The 14,754-nt window shown below is 40.4% G+C and overlaps 1 protein-coding gene across 1 annotated transcript in view; it reads left to right on the top strand.

Annotated features, from left to right (window-relative positions):
• Positions 1 to 14,754, top strand: part of NOSTRIN (nitric oxide synthase trafficking) — a 46,151-nt gene that overhangs the window by 30,862 nt on the left and 535 nt on the right. Inside the window, exons 9-15 of the mRNA XM_016200303.2 lie at positions 2,044 to 2,142; positions 2,237 to 2,362; positions 6,294 to 6,402; positions 7,280 to 7,365; positions 9,990 to 10,115; positions 11,147 to 11,261; positions 12,492 to 12,581. Coding sequence (XP_016055789.2) covers positions 2,044 to 2,142; positions 2,237 to 2,362; positions 6,294 to 6,402; positions 7,280 to 7,365; positions 9,990 to 10,115; positions 11,147 to 11,261; positions 12,492 to 12,581 — 751 coding nt within the window. The remainder of the gene's footprint in view (positions 1 to 2,043; positions 2,143 to 2,236; positions 2,363 to 6,293; positions 6,403 to 7,279; positions 7,366 to 9,989; positions 10,116 to 11,146; positions 11,262 to 12,491; positions 12,582 to 14,754) is intronic.

Here is a 14,754-nt window from a genome sequence, read left to right as displayed (position 1 = left end):
ATTTGTTACGTATTTGTTAGGAGGCATATGGTTTCTGTCCTTTGAAGGAGCAATAAGCTTGATAGGCTGCTCCTCAGTGTCTTTAATCTTGTATGGGGGAGACAGAGGACACAAGGCCACATTTAAATGGCCGGTGCCTGCGATTTGGAAGAAAGACTCAGAGGACCAACATCAGAAACGAAGACATTTGGCTTCCATTGACTTACAAAAATTGTGCAGGTTCTGACTCCACAAAGAAGGTGGCCATGGGGAGCAGAGCTCCAGGCTTTCAGGTTCAAACGTCAGGACACTTGGCGCAGAATAAAAATCTGCATGTGATTGAAGAAGATGTTCAGTTACTGTCTGAGCCTTTCACATAGCAGTTTAAAGTGACCATATACCAATAAACAAAACATGGTAGACACATACAAAGGAATATTATTCAGCCTTAAAAAGGAAGGAAATTCTGACACATGCTACAGGATAAGACTTTATGCTAAATGAAATAAGCCAGGCATGAAAGGACAAATACTTTATGATTCCTGTTCTATGAGCTTCCAAGAGTAGTCAAATTCATAGAAGACGAAGTAGAATGGTGGTTGCCAGAGGGGCTGGGATAGGAGAATTGGGAGTTATTGCTTAATGGGTACACAGTTTCAGTTTTGCAAGATGAAAAATGTTCTGGAGATGGATGAGGGTGATGGCTGCCCAACAGGCAAATGTACTTAATGACACTGAACTGTACATTTAAAAATGATTACAATGGCAAATTCTATGTTATGAGGATTTTACCACAATTAGGAAGCATAAATAAATTTTTGACCATTTTAAATGACTGTATACCACAGATGAAATAACAACAGACCGCAAATGCAGTCTACTCAGAGGAATGTAAAGAAACCCCATGCTGGATCAGGCCAGGGGGCCCTGCAGGTGTGCCAACAGGCAGGACAGGAGAAGCCAGTTGTCTTTGAGATTCCTCCCTTCCCCCCCTCAGAGGCCTTGAGCTGTAGCCCCTCCTTCTTGCTTCCCATGGGAATGCTACCGGCCAATTTGCCCAAAGCCTCCTTCATGAAAGACTGTTGCTGAGAGCTCTTTACTGTGTGGGATGAGGTGGCAGGTACGGGAGAAGCCAATCCTCTCCATAAAGGAGCATGTTGTCTTGGACACCTGCCACCTCTGTCAAAGCCAGAGTCCTCTGGGCACATACGCAGCTGCCCCCACGTGGCCAGAGAGTCACCTGCATGCTCCACCCGACCCAGCTTTCTCCCACGGTGCCCAGCTGCTGAACTTCTTCGAACTCCTTCAAAACAATCAGTGAGCAACTCAGCTCGCAGGGAGTGGCAAGAGTCTAATAGCTAATTTTGTCTAGAGTGTTAAGGGCTAACGAGGCAAATGTGACCTCCCTCACTTTCTTATTTACCCTTCCCAGCTAAAAGTTATGAAACTCTAGGAGTGGAATTCTTGTCACCCCACACAACACGGGGAGGCCGTGTTCCTGCCTTCCAACAGTGGTCTCTGACCGCCCCCCCCCCCCCAGGCTTAATTTTAGGCCAGAATTATGTGTTGATCAAACTTCGGGGTTCTGCTCTTGTCCAGCAGTTTCCTGAAGCAGAGAGTTTGCTCACCATCATTGCCCCTGCAGAGACCAGCAGAATGCCTTCTGTGCCCCGGAAACAAGTCTAGAAATCTCTAGTTTCTGAACGCATGTTGGAAATATGGACATGGGTTTCACTGGGCTTCCCTCTCTTTCTCTGAAACTCACAAGTGCTTTTCAAAAGATTATTTTCTACACTTTCTTTGGGAATGTCAGGTAACTCATAGCATCTGCCTCTATGCCACTTGGGCTAACAATAAAAAAAAATAAAAAAGCATGTGATTTAAATCAATTCTAATGGAAGATAAATAGGAAAGACGCCAAATCACATTTTTGCCCTGATAATCTTCCCCATCACAGTTTGGATATGACATAATCAAGAGGCACAAACAGAACAATTAGCTCAGATGGGTGACCGGTTTTGCATAATAACCAGCTGATCTTACGTCATTTTTCATCCTTTTTAGAACATCGTGGAGCTGGAGAAGGAAAGAATTAAACTTTTATGCAATAACTTAAATCAGTACACCCAACATATTTCTGTTTTTGGCCAAACCCTGACCACAGTGAGTAGTCAAGATTTCTCCATTTCTGGTGTGCCAGGTAAGAACGGGCAGGGGGCGTCCTCGGCAACCTTGTTCGGCTTCCCTTGCCTTGCAGTGCCACACGAACATTCACGGGGCCATCAGTAAGATAGATGTCGAACAAGATATCCAGGCTCTAATGGAAGAAACTGCCGTTTCATCTACAGAAAATAAATCGGAGTTCCTATTAACTGATTACTTTGTAAGTATGGGATGGAAGGAAGTTCCATTAATAGGGAACCTTAGGCAGGTACTGAAGGATTCAGTTTTTAAAAAATTGAGAACAATTATAAAGGAAATGTCTTGTTTTTTAAATGGAAAATACTGATTTTTTTCATGGTTCATATAAATTAAAAAACAGTGTGGTTTATAAACTAGGCAATGGAAACATGTCTTTGGTGTTCTCTGCAAGGGAAGAAAGTCAAACAGGGTTTTCAACTGAGTCTTCACCCTTGGCCTTCTATGAGAGCAATGCCAGGCACACGTTTCATGCCCTGTAAATAATCACTGCATCTCACCTTGGTTGTCTATTGCTGCATAAAAAATGACCCCCAAACTTAATGGCTTAAAACAAACAGTTATTATCCCACAGTTTCTGTGGGTCAGGAATCCAGGAGTGGCTTAGTTGGGTGCCTCTGAGTCCCTCATAAGGCTGCAATCAAGGTGACAGCCAGGACTGCAGACATCTCAAGCCTCCACTGGGAAACGAAGCACTGCTAAGCTTTCTCATGTGGCTGACCGCAGTCCTCTGGTCTGGGCTGACTGCTGGCCAGGGATATTATTTCCTTGCCAAGTAGGTCTCTCCTTAGGGAAGCACACATGTCAGCCTGCTTTCCCTAGAGTTTTGATCTAAGAGAGACAGAGCCAGAGTGCCCCAGATAGAAGCCTAGTCTTTCACTAGCTAATCTCAGAAGTGACAGCTCATCATGTTTTATTTGTTAGAAGCAAATCAGTAAGTGCAGCCCACACTTAAGCTGAGGGGATTACACAATGGCATGAATCCTAGGAGGTGGGAATCGTTATCAACATTCTTCAGGGTCCATTTCTTTGAAAGACTTGGACCAAATCACAGAGGCCTATTTTGAGGGCATTTGGGTGACTCTACTATGGCATCTGTGCTAAAAACAGATCAGTGTCCCTGGTCAGAGCCCAGGCATCTTGTCTCTTTGCTATCTTGGAGCAAATTCTTTGTCTTCTGAATTCCTAGCAGCTCTTCCCTGGGCCCTCTGCTAGATTTCATTCCGATTTTCAAGGTTCATATTGGGAGGCTTATCTTTCTCTGTATGTAGAACCAACCCCCTGGCCATGTCCTCCTATAGGATTAAAAGTATAGGCAAAGTGAATATCCCAGGATCCATAATCAGGGAGCAAGGGATGAGGGGAGAAAGAAAAGCAGTTATATCTAGGCACAGCAGTGAGTCCAGCCGCAGGGAAGGTGGCCAAGTTTTCCCTTCTCCACCTTCCAAACAGCAGCAAGTGGCCAACTATTTCTTTTTTTTTTTTTAATCCTCTCCCCAGGATATTTTTTCTGTTGCTCTTCAGAGTTACTGGAAGGGAAAGTGAGAGAGAGAAAAAAAGAGAGAGAGACGAACATCTGTGTGAGAGAGACACATCGATTGGTTGCCTCCGGCACTCGCCCTCACCTGAGGTTGGGGATCGACCCTGCAACTGAGGTAGGCGCCCTTGGCCGGAATCACACCTGGGACCCTTCAGTCTGCAGGCCTGAGCAAAACTGGCTAGGGCTATTTCTTTAATTGAATTCTTTTTTTCCCTACGCTGGCAAAGGCAAAGTAAATTAACAATAGCAATGTCTTTTCAAAGCAGAAAAAGAGGTAGAGATGGGAGCAGAAAGGGAGATTTGATTATAATAGGAAAGCACTTTCTTTTTTTTCTTCCAAACAATGTAAGTGATTCTGAGATGAAAAAATATACAATAAAATATATCTATTACTTTCTTAAAAGAATAATAAAAATGTCCCTATAGACTAACCTATCAATAAAGTAAGGGTCATTCTCCCTGAAAATTTGACTAGGCTTCTATCAAAATGTAAGGAGGCAGCCACAATGGATTCTCTTTCATTGACGTGCCCGTGGGAATTTTTGGTTTCTATGAAACTTCAGTGCACCAGAACTAACGACTACATATCTGTTGTCTAAGAGAAAGGGCTGTATCTTCAAATAAATAAATAAGATTTTTCTTACTATCCTTAAAGCAAAATGCCCCCAAAGTCTGACTTTGTAGTCATGGCAATAGGGGTAGAGGGACTTTTATCTAGTGCTATGAAATTTACATGGACAAGAGGTAAGACAGGAGAACTATCTGAGTACAAATTTTGGAGGGCTGATGACCTGTGTGAAAACATTTATAAGGTCACTATAAAGGCCATGTTCAAAGATCATATCTGTAGTTTTATATGCCTCGTCCACTACTACTCTTCTTCCTAACAAATCTTTGGAAGAGAGGAGGAATTTAAGAAAGCTAAAGGATACTCCATCCTCAAGTTGATCCAGGAGTGATCTATCCTTAGAGATACTTTTTGAACAATAGGTGCCCCCAAGCAGACCAAATGAAATCTTGGACTGGTACGGGAGCCAGGTTATAACGTGCATTCCTCTAGCAAGGAAGGACTGAGGGTTGGAGTTAAGGCACCCTTGTGGTTTCGTTAGAGGTCACCTGGGGGGGGGGGGGTGACGTCAGCTTGGGCTACCAAGAAACTTTTTCTAGTACATAATGTACAATGTGTAGATTAAATATTTTTATCTGTACATTACATTTTTATAAAGGCTATTCACATTGCTCTGAATCCTCAGCTTACCTTGCTTCATGATAGTCTATCTAAAGCTAACCTTCCACCAACATTAAGGATCCTAGTTTGTCTCCTTCCCTGTCAGATAAGCCCTGGCTCTCTGACTCCCTCACTTCCATCTTCAGTTATTAGTTTCCTCTTTCTCCCTGGGTTCTCTGTGTTCAGCCACCTTCCTGCCTGACCCTAACCCCATTTTTTTTTTTATTCAACCCTTGAAATATGTATGTGAAAGTTCAAATTTTGTTAATGGTTTCTCATAGCCCATGTGATAAAACGTCTACTTCTGCCCAAAAATCTGGCCTAAACTACTCAGACAACTTTTTCTTCTACTGTGTTTGCTTAAGCAACTGGTCTATTTACTGTTCCTGATACATTCACACAGTCCTCCCTCTGTCCTTCACTTGGGCCAGTTCTGCCTGGGGCCCTCTTCCCCTTGATGGAAAAATCCTGGTGTTGTCTTCTAGCCTCCTCAAAGCTTCCATGCCCAGGTCCCTGCCCTTGGTGGGCCACACATCCTTGTCTGCACCATTCATGAATGAACATGGCCTTGAATTGCTAGGTCTCTTATGTTATGCTTCAAGGCCTAACTAAATTATAAACCCATTCTGGGAAGAGCGTTTGTGTTTTAGTTCACGTGTTCCCAATAGCCAGCAACACAGCACAATAAACGATTGCTCCGCTCCTGAAGCAGTCCTAGCTTCAGGCATATACATGATACTACATTTGGACCGTTAAAAGACTCTAACTTGAATAAAGATAGAGAGCAATAAGAATACAACAAATAGATTCACTTGTCAAGAAACTATGAAATAGCTACAATAAGGCTTATCCTCCAAGAATAATTTGTTCTACTAAAGAAAGTGCTCAGCTATGTACTTACAAGTTGTGAACAGATACAGTCCTTTTTGGTGTTTTCTTATTAAGCAGGTCTAGAACAATCTGTATTAAACCAAAGGTTACCTGCTTTGTTGTTTTTTAATATTTTTTTTATTGATTTCAGAGAGAGGAAAAGATAGGGAGAGAGAGAGAGAAACATCGATGATGAGAGTCATTGATTGGCTGCCTCCTGCACACCCCCTTGAGGATCGAGCCCGCAACCCGGGCACGTGCCCTGACTGTGACCGAACTGTGACCTCTTGGGTAATGGGGTCAATGCTCAACCACTGAACCACACTGGCCGGGCCTGCTTTGTGTTGTTTTTTTTTTTTACTTTTTTCTTCCACCCAGTTAAAATTAAATAGTCAGCAAAAGTCTCAGTGCAAGTAGGAGAGAAAACTCTTTCTTTTTCCCCCTTAAATTGTTAAATATCCTTTTTCTCCCCTAAAGGAAGAAGATCCTAACAACACAATGAATAAAGAGAGACAAAAGTCTTCAATTAGATCGAAACTGTTGAGACTGCAAAGAGATATTGAAAAAGCCTCAAAAGACCGGGAAGGTGTGTCATTCTCCCTGTGAACAGCCTGATGGGGAAAGTATTTCCATTCAGAGTCGGGTGGTTCTGCTTTTGCTGACTGAGTCAGGGATCACCTCATTTAAAGAACTGTGTGTCAAACCTAATTTGTGTGAGTAAAGAAAAATTTAAAAAAAAAAAGGAGAGAACAAAAACACTGAAAATGACACTTTGATCTGTCTGGGAGAGCTATAGAAGTTCTATACCATCTTTTCCAGAAACATAGCATTTTACTATGTTTCTGGCATTGTCTGGAATAAGGGACAATTCCTTTGGTTTACAACAGAGTAAGCCTGTGCACAGGGCTTTAGGTTTTCTTGCTTATTTCCTTTTAGACTGACTCTCTACACAATGTAAAAATCATTCAGGTTACACCCTATACTTAGAAGTGAGGCCTGTTAGAACGTGAAACTCTAAAGCGATGCAGGCGATAAAAACGACTCCCCACTTGTGATCTCCATGTGTACAGCTTATTTTATGTGAACCAGAACAGCATATTGTAGTGGAATACTTGACAGGAAATCCGAGAGAGCAAAAATGTTTCCACATGTAAATACCATAGCAAGGGAAAGCCTAACCCTGTGGTAAATGTCAGGAATCCACCAGGAATGGGTCAACAAGGAGGATTCATAAATTCATCTCAGAAAATAACATTCACGACTCTAAGCATCAACCAGCATTTCTCACATTTCATTCAATGAAGGGAAAGCTCACCCACTCAGTAACATTGAGTAACCACAACCCTCAGAAACAGCTGTTTAGGAGATCCTTGTGGGCTCAGGCTCCCATGGAGTGTGACCTCCCTCAGCTCCATCCCTCCAGGACAGGAGGACAGTGACTGAGAGCATGATTTCATTTTCAGGACTTCGAACTATGCTGAAAGCTTACTCCGGCAACTCCTTCTCAGACCCAGAGAGCCAGAAAAGCACAGCAGCCTTAATGGAAGAGGTAAATATTTGCGGAGAGTGGTTTCCTAGATTTAATGATGAAAGAGTTATTTTTAGATGCTTGTTTTCCAGCCCATTTGACCTCTGTTTGCCTTTCCTTTCTCATGACACAGAACAATCTAGTCAGATAGTGTGTAGGGTCAGTTCCTTGGCAAGCAGTTCGAGGGATCTGGAAAAATCCAACTACTTAGAAACGTTTGCTTTAGTGTCCTCCCAGGGGAAAAAAAAAAAGTGCCTAAAATAGAATTCTCCAAAATAGAATCATTCCTTCCAGGGTCTGGAAACCATGGGTACTTTTAACCCAGTTAAGAACCGTGACCAAAAACGCAGGTTCTACATTCAGAAAGGCCTGCGTTTGCATCTGCCTAGCTCTACTGTTTACAGGAACCTGGGATAACTTTAGATTTCTCATCTGTAAAATGGAGATATTGGTACCTACCTCTAAGAGTTTCCATGAGGATTAAATATCATTTAGAAAATGCTAGCACAGTATGCAGAGGAGAGCTGAAAAACTGATTATTATTAAAATGCTGTTTCCCATTCATTGCTCAACTAACATCAGGGTCTCCTGAGAATAACAGGAGGAACGAACATGTAGAGATTGATGGACAGAGTGGCAACTTTGGAGGAACCCACATCAAAAAAGCAGTTAGCAAAGGCCCGTGAATTTTATACAGGAATAAAAACAAACAGATGCTATTACCCATGTGTGCAAGATAGGGCTTTTCTGCTGTGATTAGACTGAGAGGAAGTTGACTGGTTATCTTTTCTGAGAAAAATTCAGAAGAGATAAAAAATCTTTGCAATATTTTGAAGGATTTAATGTTTTGAAGGTGGATAAGCCTCCCTTACCTTGAATATAGCCTAACTAATTCTCTTGGGAGTAGGTACCTAATAATTCTCTCCAAGCAGGCAATTTCACTAGTTCTTTGGTGAAAATAGACAGCTATATCCAGGCACAGTTTACCTATTTTACCGCATACCCGGGCTTCCTTTAGTGGGGTGCTGTTGCTGAAACAAACCTAACACTTCTTGTGAAAAGAAAAGCTTGAATTCTCTTTATCTGCAAACAGGTCTAACATAGTTGCAATAACACATGGCTACAATTTTTACAAAATTATAAAAGACTCTAGGACATTTTCTTTGACAACACAAACTATTTAGTTAACTAATTCAATGCAAATAATAGTACCAAAATAAAGTCAAATGAGCACTTTATGATGGTGTTAAGTTACAAGTATATTTCTTCGGTTGTTCCTGCACAGAATTTTGTCATTGTCATTACCAGCATAAAGCGTGTATTAGGATCAGCTGGGAACACAATTGGACTGATTCACACAGTGGAGGATGCAAGAAGGGAGAGGCTCTCACCCTTAAATTCACAGTGTTTGTGATCTAGGGAAGGAACAAATACAAGCCTTCAGATAATGGATGCCAAATGCCCACGTAATTTCACTACACACCTCTGCATCCGTTGGAGGGAAAGTTGTCAGTAGATTTTGCCTTACCCACAGAAGTTTTCTTGCAAAAGGACACTCTGTTTCACTTAAATGCTTCCTAATTCATTGCTTTTTGATCCTTAAAGTGCTAATTTTGAAGCAAAAATGTTGGCAAGGCATGCCAACATTTTTCTGAGCAACTGTTGCAGGGCTTGTCTTCAGATATGGGAAGGAGTGTCACATAGAAGAGGAAAGAGACTTGCTCTATAATGCTTTCTAACGCACACTAGTTCTAATGGTAGAAGGTAGGGGGGTTCATTTCAGTACAGTGGGTTGTTCCAAGGATTAGAGACCTTCCTTATCGATTGGAGGTGTTTGGCAGGGATCTTAGGGTTAGAAATCCCCATGCTGGGCATATGGGAAGGGAGAGGTGATGGTGAGGAGGAGAATACGTAGGCAGGCCCTTTCTAATGCTTGGATTCTGTTATTTGATTTACCCTGGCTGGACACAGCCCGACAAAGAAGTCATTACAAAGTTTCTAGTTCGGGGTTAAATAGAGAACAGGAAGAGCCTAAGCATGTATCTTAAGCTTCAGTCTTTATTTTTATAATCAAATACCCTAGAATATTGCTTCTAGTTTCCAGAAGTGTTACTGCGAACTTTCTGGGTGATATAAGACCTCACCTCTTCAAGAAAAACAATGAACAATATCAACCAAAATAAATTTTAAAAGCCCTGCCTTGCATCATTTCACTTGATTCTATTGATCCGAGTCCAGCTCTCTTCACAGTGCTGAGCACCTGAGCCTCTACTGCTTGTCCTCACGGCCTCCCAAAAGCCTGCCTTCTGCAGTCAACATTTAGTATTCCCTGTCTCGTTGCTCAGCAGGAAATTGAATAAAATTATTCATTGCTAAAAAATACTGAGTAATATATCTATCAAGGCTTCTGGTTTACCCCATTTATAAGAATCTAGAATAATTCATGCTCAACAACTAAGGCTTTCCTCTAGGAAAAGGGTCCGTTTCTTCGCTCAGCGTTTTCTGTGTGTGTCTGCCTATGAGTTGAATGTGTACTTTCCCAGACCTCGTTGTCATTTTGGAAGTTATCCTGATATCCTTTCACCCATGCAGTTGTGCCTCATTTTCTAGAAATTTATTCACAAGGCCAAATGATGTATCCACAGACCAACTTGAAACTAGACCTGTTGCAAGCAAACGCCTATAAACTGTCATCAGTGTTAGCAGAACTTGAGCAGAGACCTCAGCCCAGCCACCCTTGTAGCAACTCCATCTTCAAGAGGAAAGAAAAGGTAAACATTTAAGATATTGGTTATAATTTCTTGACTGGGTTTGCTAGGTGAAGTGGCTTAAAGTAGCGTGGAGAAAAAGGCTTCTATGAATTATATACGCCATATGTCCCAAATCTCAACTGCAGAATTTTAAGATAAATTTAGTTGTTTTCCTTTTGAGTGGAGTAACAAGAGCTAAACACAACTGAGTGCATTCTTTGCATATGAAATATGAGGAGCTGAAAACCCCTTTGGATACCTTCTTCTTCCTACTCGAACCTTAACTTTATCCTTTGAATGTGATTTTATAGTAAAACTTCTATTAAATTGAAATTTTAGTATTATTCATACAGACCTAAATTATGTGATATGCATTAGTCGCATCCATTTATGTGATATGCATTAGTCTCATTGTTTAACATACTACACAATGTAGAAAATGTATGAGCACAATTTTTAAAAATCACATACATGTATTTTCACAGTGTTACCCTCTTTAGGAATGGATGGTGAATCATGAATATGCATAGGTTAACTACTGCTTGTAGTTGTTTTCCATTCCCTATCAGAAGGGGGCGCTGTAACCATCTTGTAATGAAGGGACAGTTTTCTTTCTAAGAGACTCAAGAGCTGGAAAATGGTCTCAATCAAAAAAGAAAGAGAGAAAGAAAGGGAGGAAGGGAGGAAGGGAGGAAGGGAGGAAGGGAGGAAGGGAGGAAGGAAGGAAGGAAGGAAGGAAGGAAGGAAGGAAGGAAGGAAGGAAGGAAGGAAGGAAAAGAAGAAGCTATGAATGTTATTATTTTGCCTAGGTACAGGTCAGAATAGCAAATACAAGTTATAAAATATGGTAATCATCTAATTCTGAAAATATTAAGGCTTCAGATACAAGCAAGCTCTGCAGTAGGCTTTAGGAACATAGTTAATGCTTTATTTACACCTTCCTCCAAAAAATTAAAAAACAAATTCTTAAAGAAAACAGCTACAGAAGAATTATTTTTCATGAATACTTGTGCTGTTAAAAATGACTTTTTCAAAAAATTTTATTTGAACAGCAGCAGACACATAGTTATGTAAGAATATCTCGACCTTTTCTGATGAAGAGATCAGAGAATGCTGTGAGAAGGGCATCTACTGGTGGGCAGAGCAATCCAAGTTCTTCATCTACAGGTAATCCCATGCCAGAATCCTTTGGGGCTAAGTCTTACCAGTAAAGGACATTGTTATATTTACATTTTATTTTCAGAGCCACATTGATATATATCAGTTCAAAGAAATCTACATTCAAATGAAGGCTCATTAATTTGTTAGAATTTGTAGTTTTCTATGCAAATGTAATCCAAAAAGCTTGAAGGAGTCAAGAAGACTGGAGGGTTGGGAGAAGAATTTTATAATATGAGATGGCTGGTTCCATGTTATTCAGGCAGCCTGCAATTGCTGTGCACACAATCACCCCTAAGCCATTGGGGGAGCTCTGAGCTCTGTCTCTGTAGCCTCCTCCAAACTTGCATGTGAGAAACATACTGATCCCAGGGCCTACTCACCCCCTTTATTCAGCTACTTGACTTTAGTCATTTGTCCACCCACACCCTACTACCTTTTACCTTTCCACACGCACACACACACACACACACACACACACACACACACGTACATTATTGTCCCTTATAGTTCAACTATATTTACCATAACTTCGACTCTCTAGTTTCTTGATTAGAAATTGGCCAAAAAAAGAGTTTCAATAAAACCCAGACATTATCGTCCACATGGTCTATTAGAGACTCACATTGCACTGTTTGAGAAATAGTTCCATACATACCTAGGGATGACGGTAAGAGGCACATGCTCCAAGTGTCCCCTGTCCATACCCGAATGGCATACCTTGCATATGTCTTCCAAAACATGCGTACCACACATATTAGCTAACTGATGTTGATTAAGTTTATGTGGGAAGCAAATAATTTTTTTAAATTTATCTTTATTGTTGAAAGTATTATAGATGTCCCCCTTTTTCCCCCTATTAACCCCCCTCCTCCCTGCTTCCATCCCCTCCCCAGGCCTTCACCGAACTATTGTCTATGTCCATGGGAAGCAAATAATTTTAAATCTTCATCTTTATTACTATTATTATTATTACAATAACTTTTTTCTTCAGACTTATTTTCTATATTTTAATATAGTTGCTGATTATATAATATACACAGTCCATACACAAAGTAGGTACTTCATAAATGGTTACTGAACCAAGGAATAAATAGCATATAAAATTATAAACTTTTCTTTTGAGACTTCGATATATTTAAGCTCTGCCCCACACTGCTAAGTAACTAAAGAGCTGCCTATTGTATCCTCTTGCTTACTGACACAGCATTGGTAATTATAACTTGATCCAACTTTCAGCCTCCGGTGTGGCCCAGCATGGCAATACTCTTTGCAAAGCCTTATATTCTTTCCAAGCCAGGCAAGAGGATGAATTGAATTTGGAAATAGGTAAGACTCATTCTCAAATGTTTAATTGCCTTCCTCTATTGAAACCCTTAACTTGAATAAAACTCCTGTCTTAGAACAGTAGCCTTAAACGTTACTACCATGTCAACTCAGCTCAGGTTTACAATCACCCTTCTTAGAAGATAAAGATAAAACACATCAAAAATAAAGCTCACGTAATAAAAATAGGTGACGTCTATTCAATGTTTACTGTATGCCAGACATTGCAAGCACATTATCCAATTTAATATTCATAAAATGATCCCACGCCAGAATCATTTGGGGCTAAGTCCTACCAGTAAAGGACATTGTTATATTTACATTTTATTTTCAGAGCCACATTGATATATATCAGTTCAAAGAAATCTACATTCAAATGAAGGCTCATTAATTTGTTAGAATTTGTAGCTTGAATTTGAAGCAAATAATTTTAAATCATCTTTATTATTATTATTATTATTATTATTATTATTATTATTATTATTATACCCTTGGAAGTGGGTATTTTCTTGCTGAGGAGACTGAGATATAGAAAGGATAAGTACTTTGGCTGAAGTCACAGGCAGCGGCAGTGCAGGATTTGAACTTAGAAACTGGGTCATGCTTAATGAAGAGTGAGAATGGCGGCAATGGAAAGTCATTAGAGAGGTGACCCCAACTTCTTCTTTTAAAAAAGCTAGGCAGGCAGGAATGTGAAGTGACCTCCTCTCACGGCTTAGTGTGAGAGCAAGTTCTAGGACTCGAGCAAAGGACCCCCCAGCTTACTGTTTCTCCCGCTTATCTCTCAGGAAAGTGTTTTATGGCCAATCTGAGGAAACAGAGCCCCTTCTTTGTGTCACAGATTATTCTTTCACATGGAAAGTTATTATGTAATGGGTTCTATAGATTAAACAAGAAAACGACGTCACTAGCTTCAACTTTCCTTGTGTGTCCGGTTAGAGACCACATTCGGATGTAAAAGCTAAAGCAGAGACCTGGAAATGAAAAGGTTAGTGAGAAAGAGGTGTGTCATAGGAGAAAGCTTTCATCCATGGGCAGGACGTGGCACCCAGAGCCAGGGGAAAGTCAAGATGGATTTTCACAGTCAAACAACACACACCACGTAGTTGCTGTTGGTTAGTGGGTGCTTCCTCCGCGGTTTGCCATTCAGATTTCTCCAGGCCATTACTTTTCCTTCTAATGCAGAAATTGGTAAAGACAGGAAAAAAGAAAATAGAAAGTAGACCCTCTCCTCCATTCTTCTTAAGTCAATGTTGCCTTTATTTAAAAGTTTTAAGTGTTATAGAAGTCATCTCATTACTCACCATGCCATCCTGAGGGTTCCTAGGGCAGCAAGTACGTAAGTGAAATGCTGTATTCCAAACACATTCCCGATGCCGTCTAGAACCTGGGCTCCTGAGTTTGAGTTGCATAGTTACACAATAAATAGATCATCTTGTTTGTCTTTAGTTCTTCCTTGGTTGCAAAGCCTACTTATACTTCATATCCTAAGTGGGTTCTATAAATGAAATGAGACATTGGAGGCTTAGGGAAACTGGCAGTAAGATTTTAAATTATCCATTTGAATTTCTGTTAGTAGACTGTGTCATTCTGACCTGAGAAAACTCATTAGAGGGTGAACTTAAGTTGAAAATGATCTCCTCTAAGAATAAATAGTGATTTATGACTGAGGAGAGATAGAAGAGGGGTTAACAGTCTCCTTTGTCTTAAGAAGAAAATGACTGGGGAACAGAAAAAATTAAAGAAAAAAAGACTGAAAAATTACCTTAGAATGATGCTCAAGATAAAGTAGCTTTGGGATCCTGAAGGAGGTAGATGTTTTCACTTCGATGTGCAGATAGCAGCCAGAAAGAAAACAAAAGAGGACAGCCAGAGGATTTGGGGCACCAGTTAAGGTTTAGGGTTATTAATATCAGAATAATATTGTTTTAAATAGAGAATTAGAGAAGAGCCATGTATTTCTTAGGAAATCTGTTTATTTGAATCGTGGTTTTAAAAAAGTTTTGTCTTTGAATTGATATTTTATTAAAGTTACCTAAATTCTGAAGTTATATTTAGTGCAAAGCTATTAGGTGAACTTTAGTCTATGAAGCTGGCACATATAATGGAGAGAGGTGGTCTTGCTCTAAAGGAATGTCTGGTAGCAAAGACAGTAATCAACATACCAAACTATGGT

Source organism: Miniopterus natalensis, chromosome 8, assembly GCF_054644295.1.
Source record: "Miniopterus natalensis isolate mMinNat1 chromosome 8, mMinNat1.hap1, whole genome shotgun sequence".
In the NCBI taxonomy this organism is placed as follows: domain Eukaryota; kingdom Metazoa; phylum Chordata; class Mammalia; order Chiroptera; family Miniopteridae; genus Miniopterus; species Miniopterus natalensis.
This window is presented reverse-complemented; position numbering and strand designations above follow the sequence as displayed.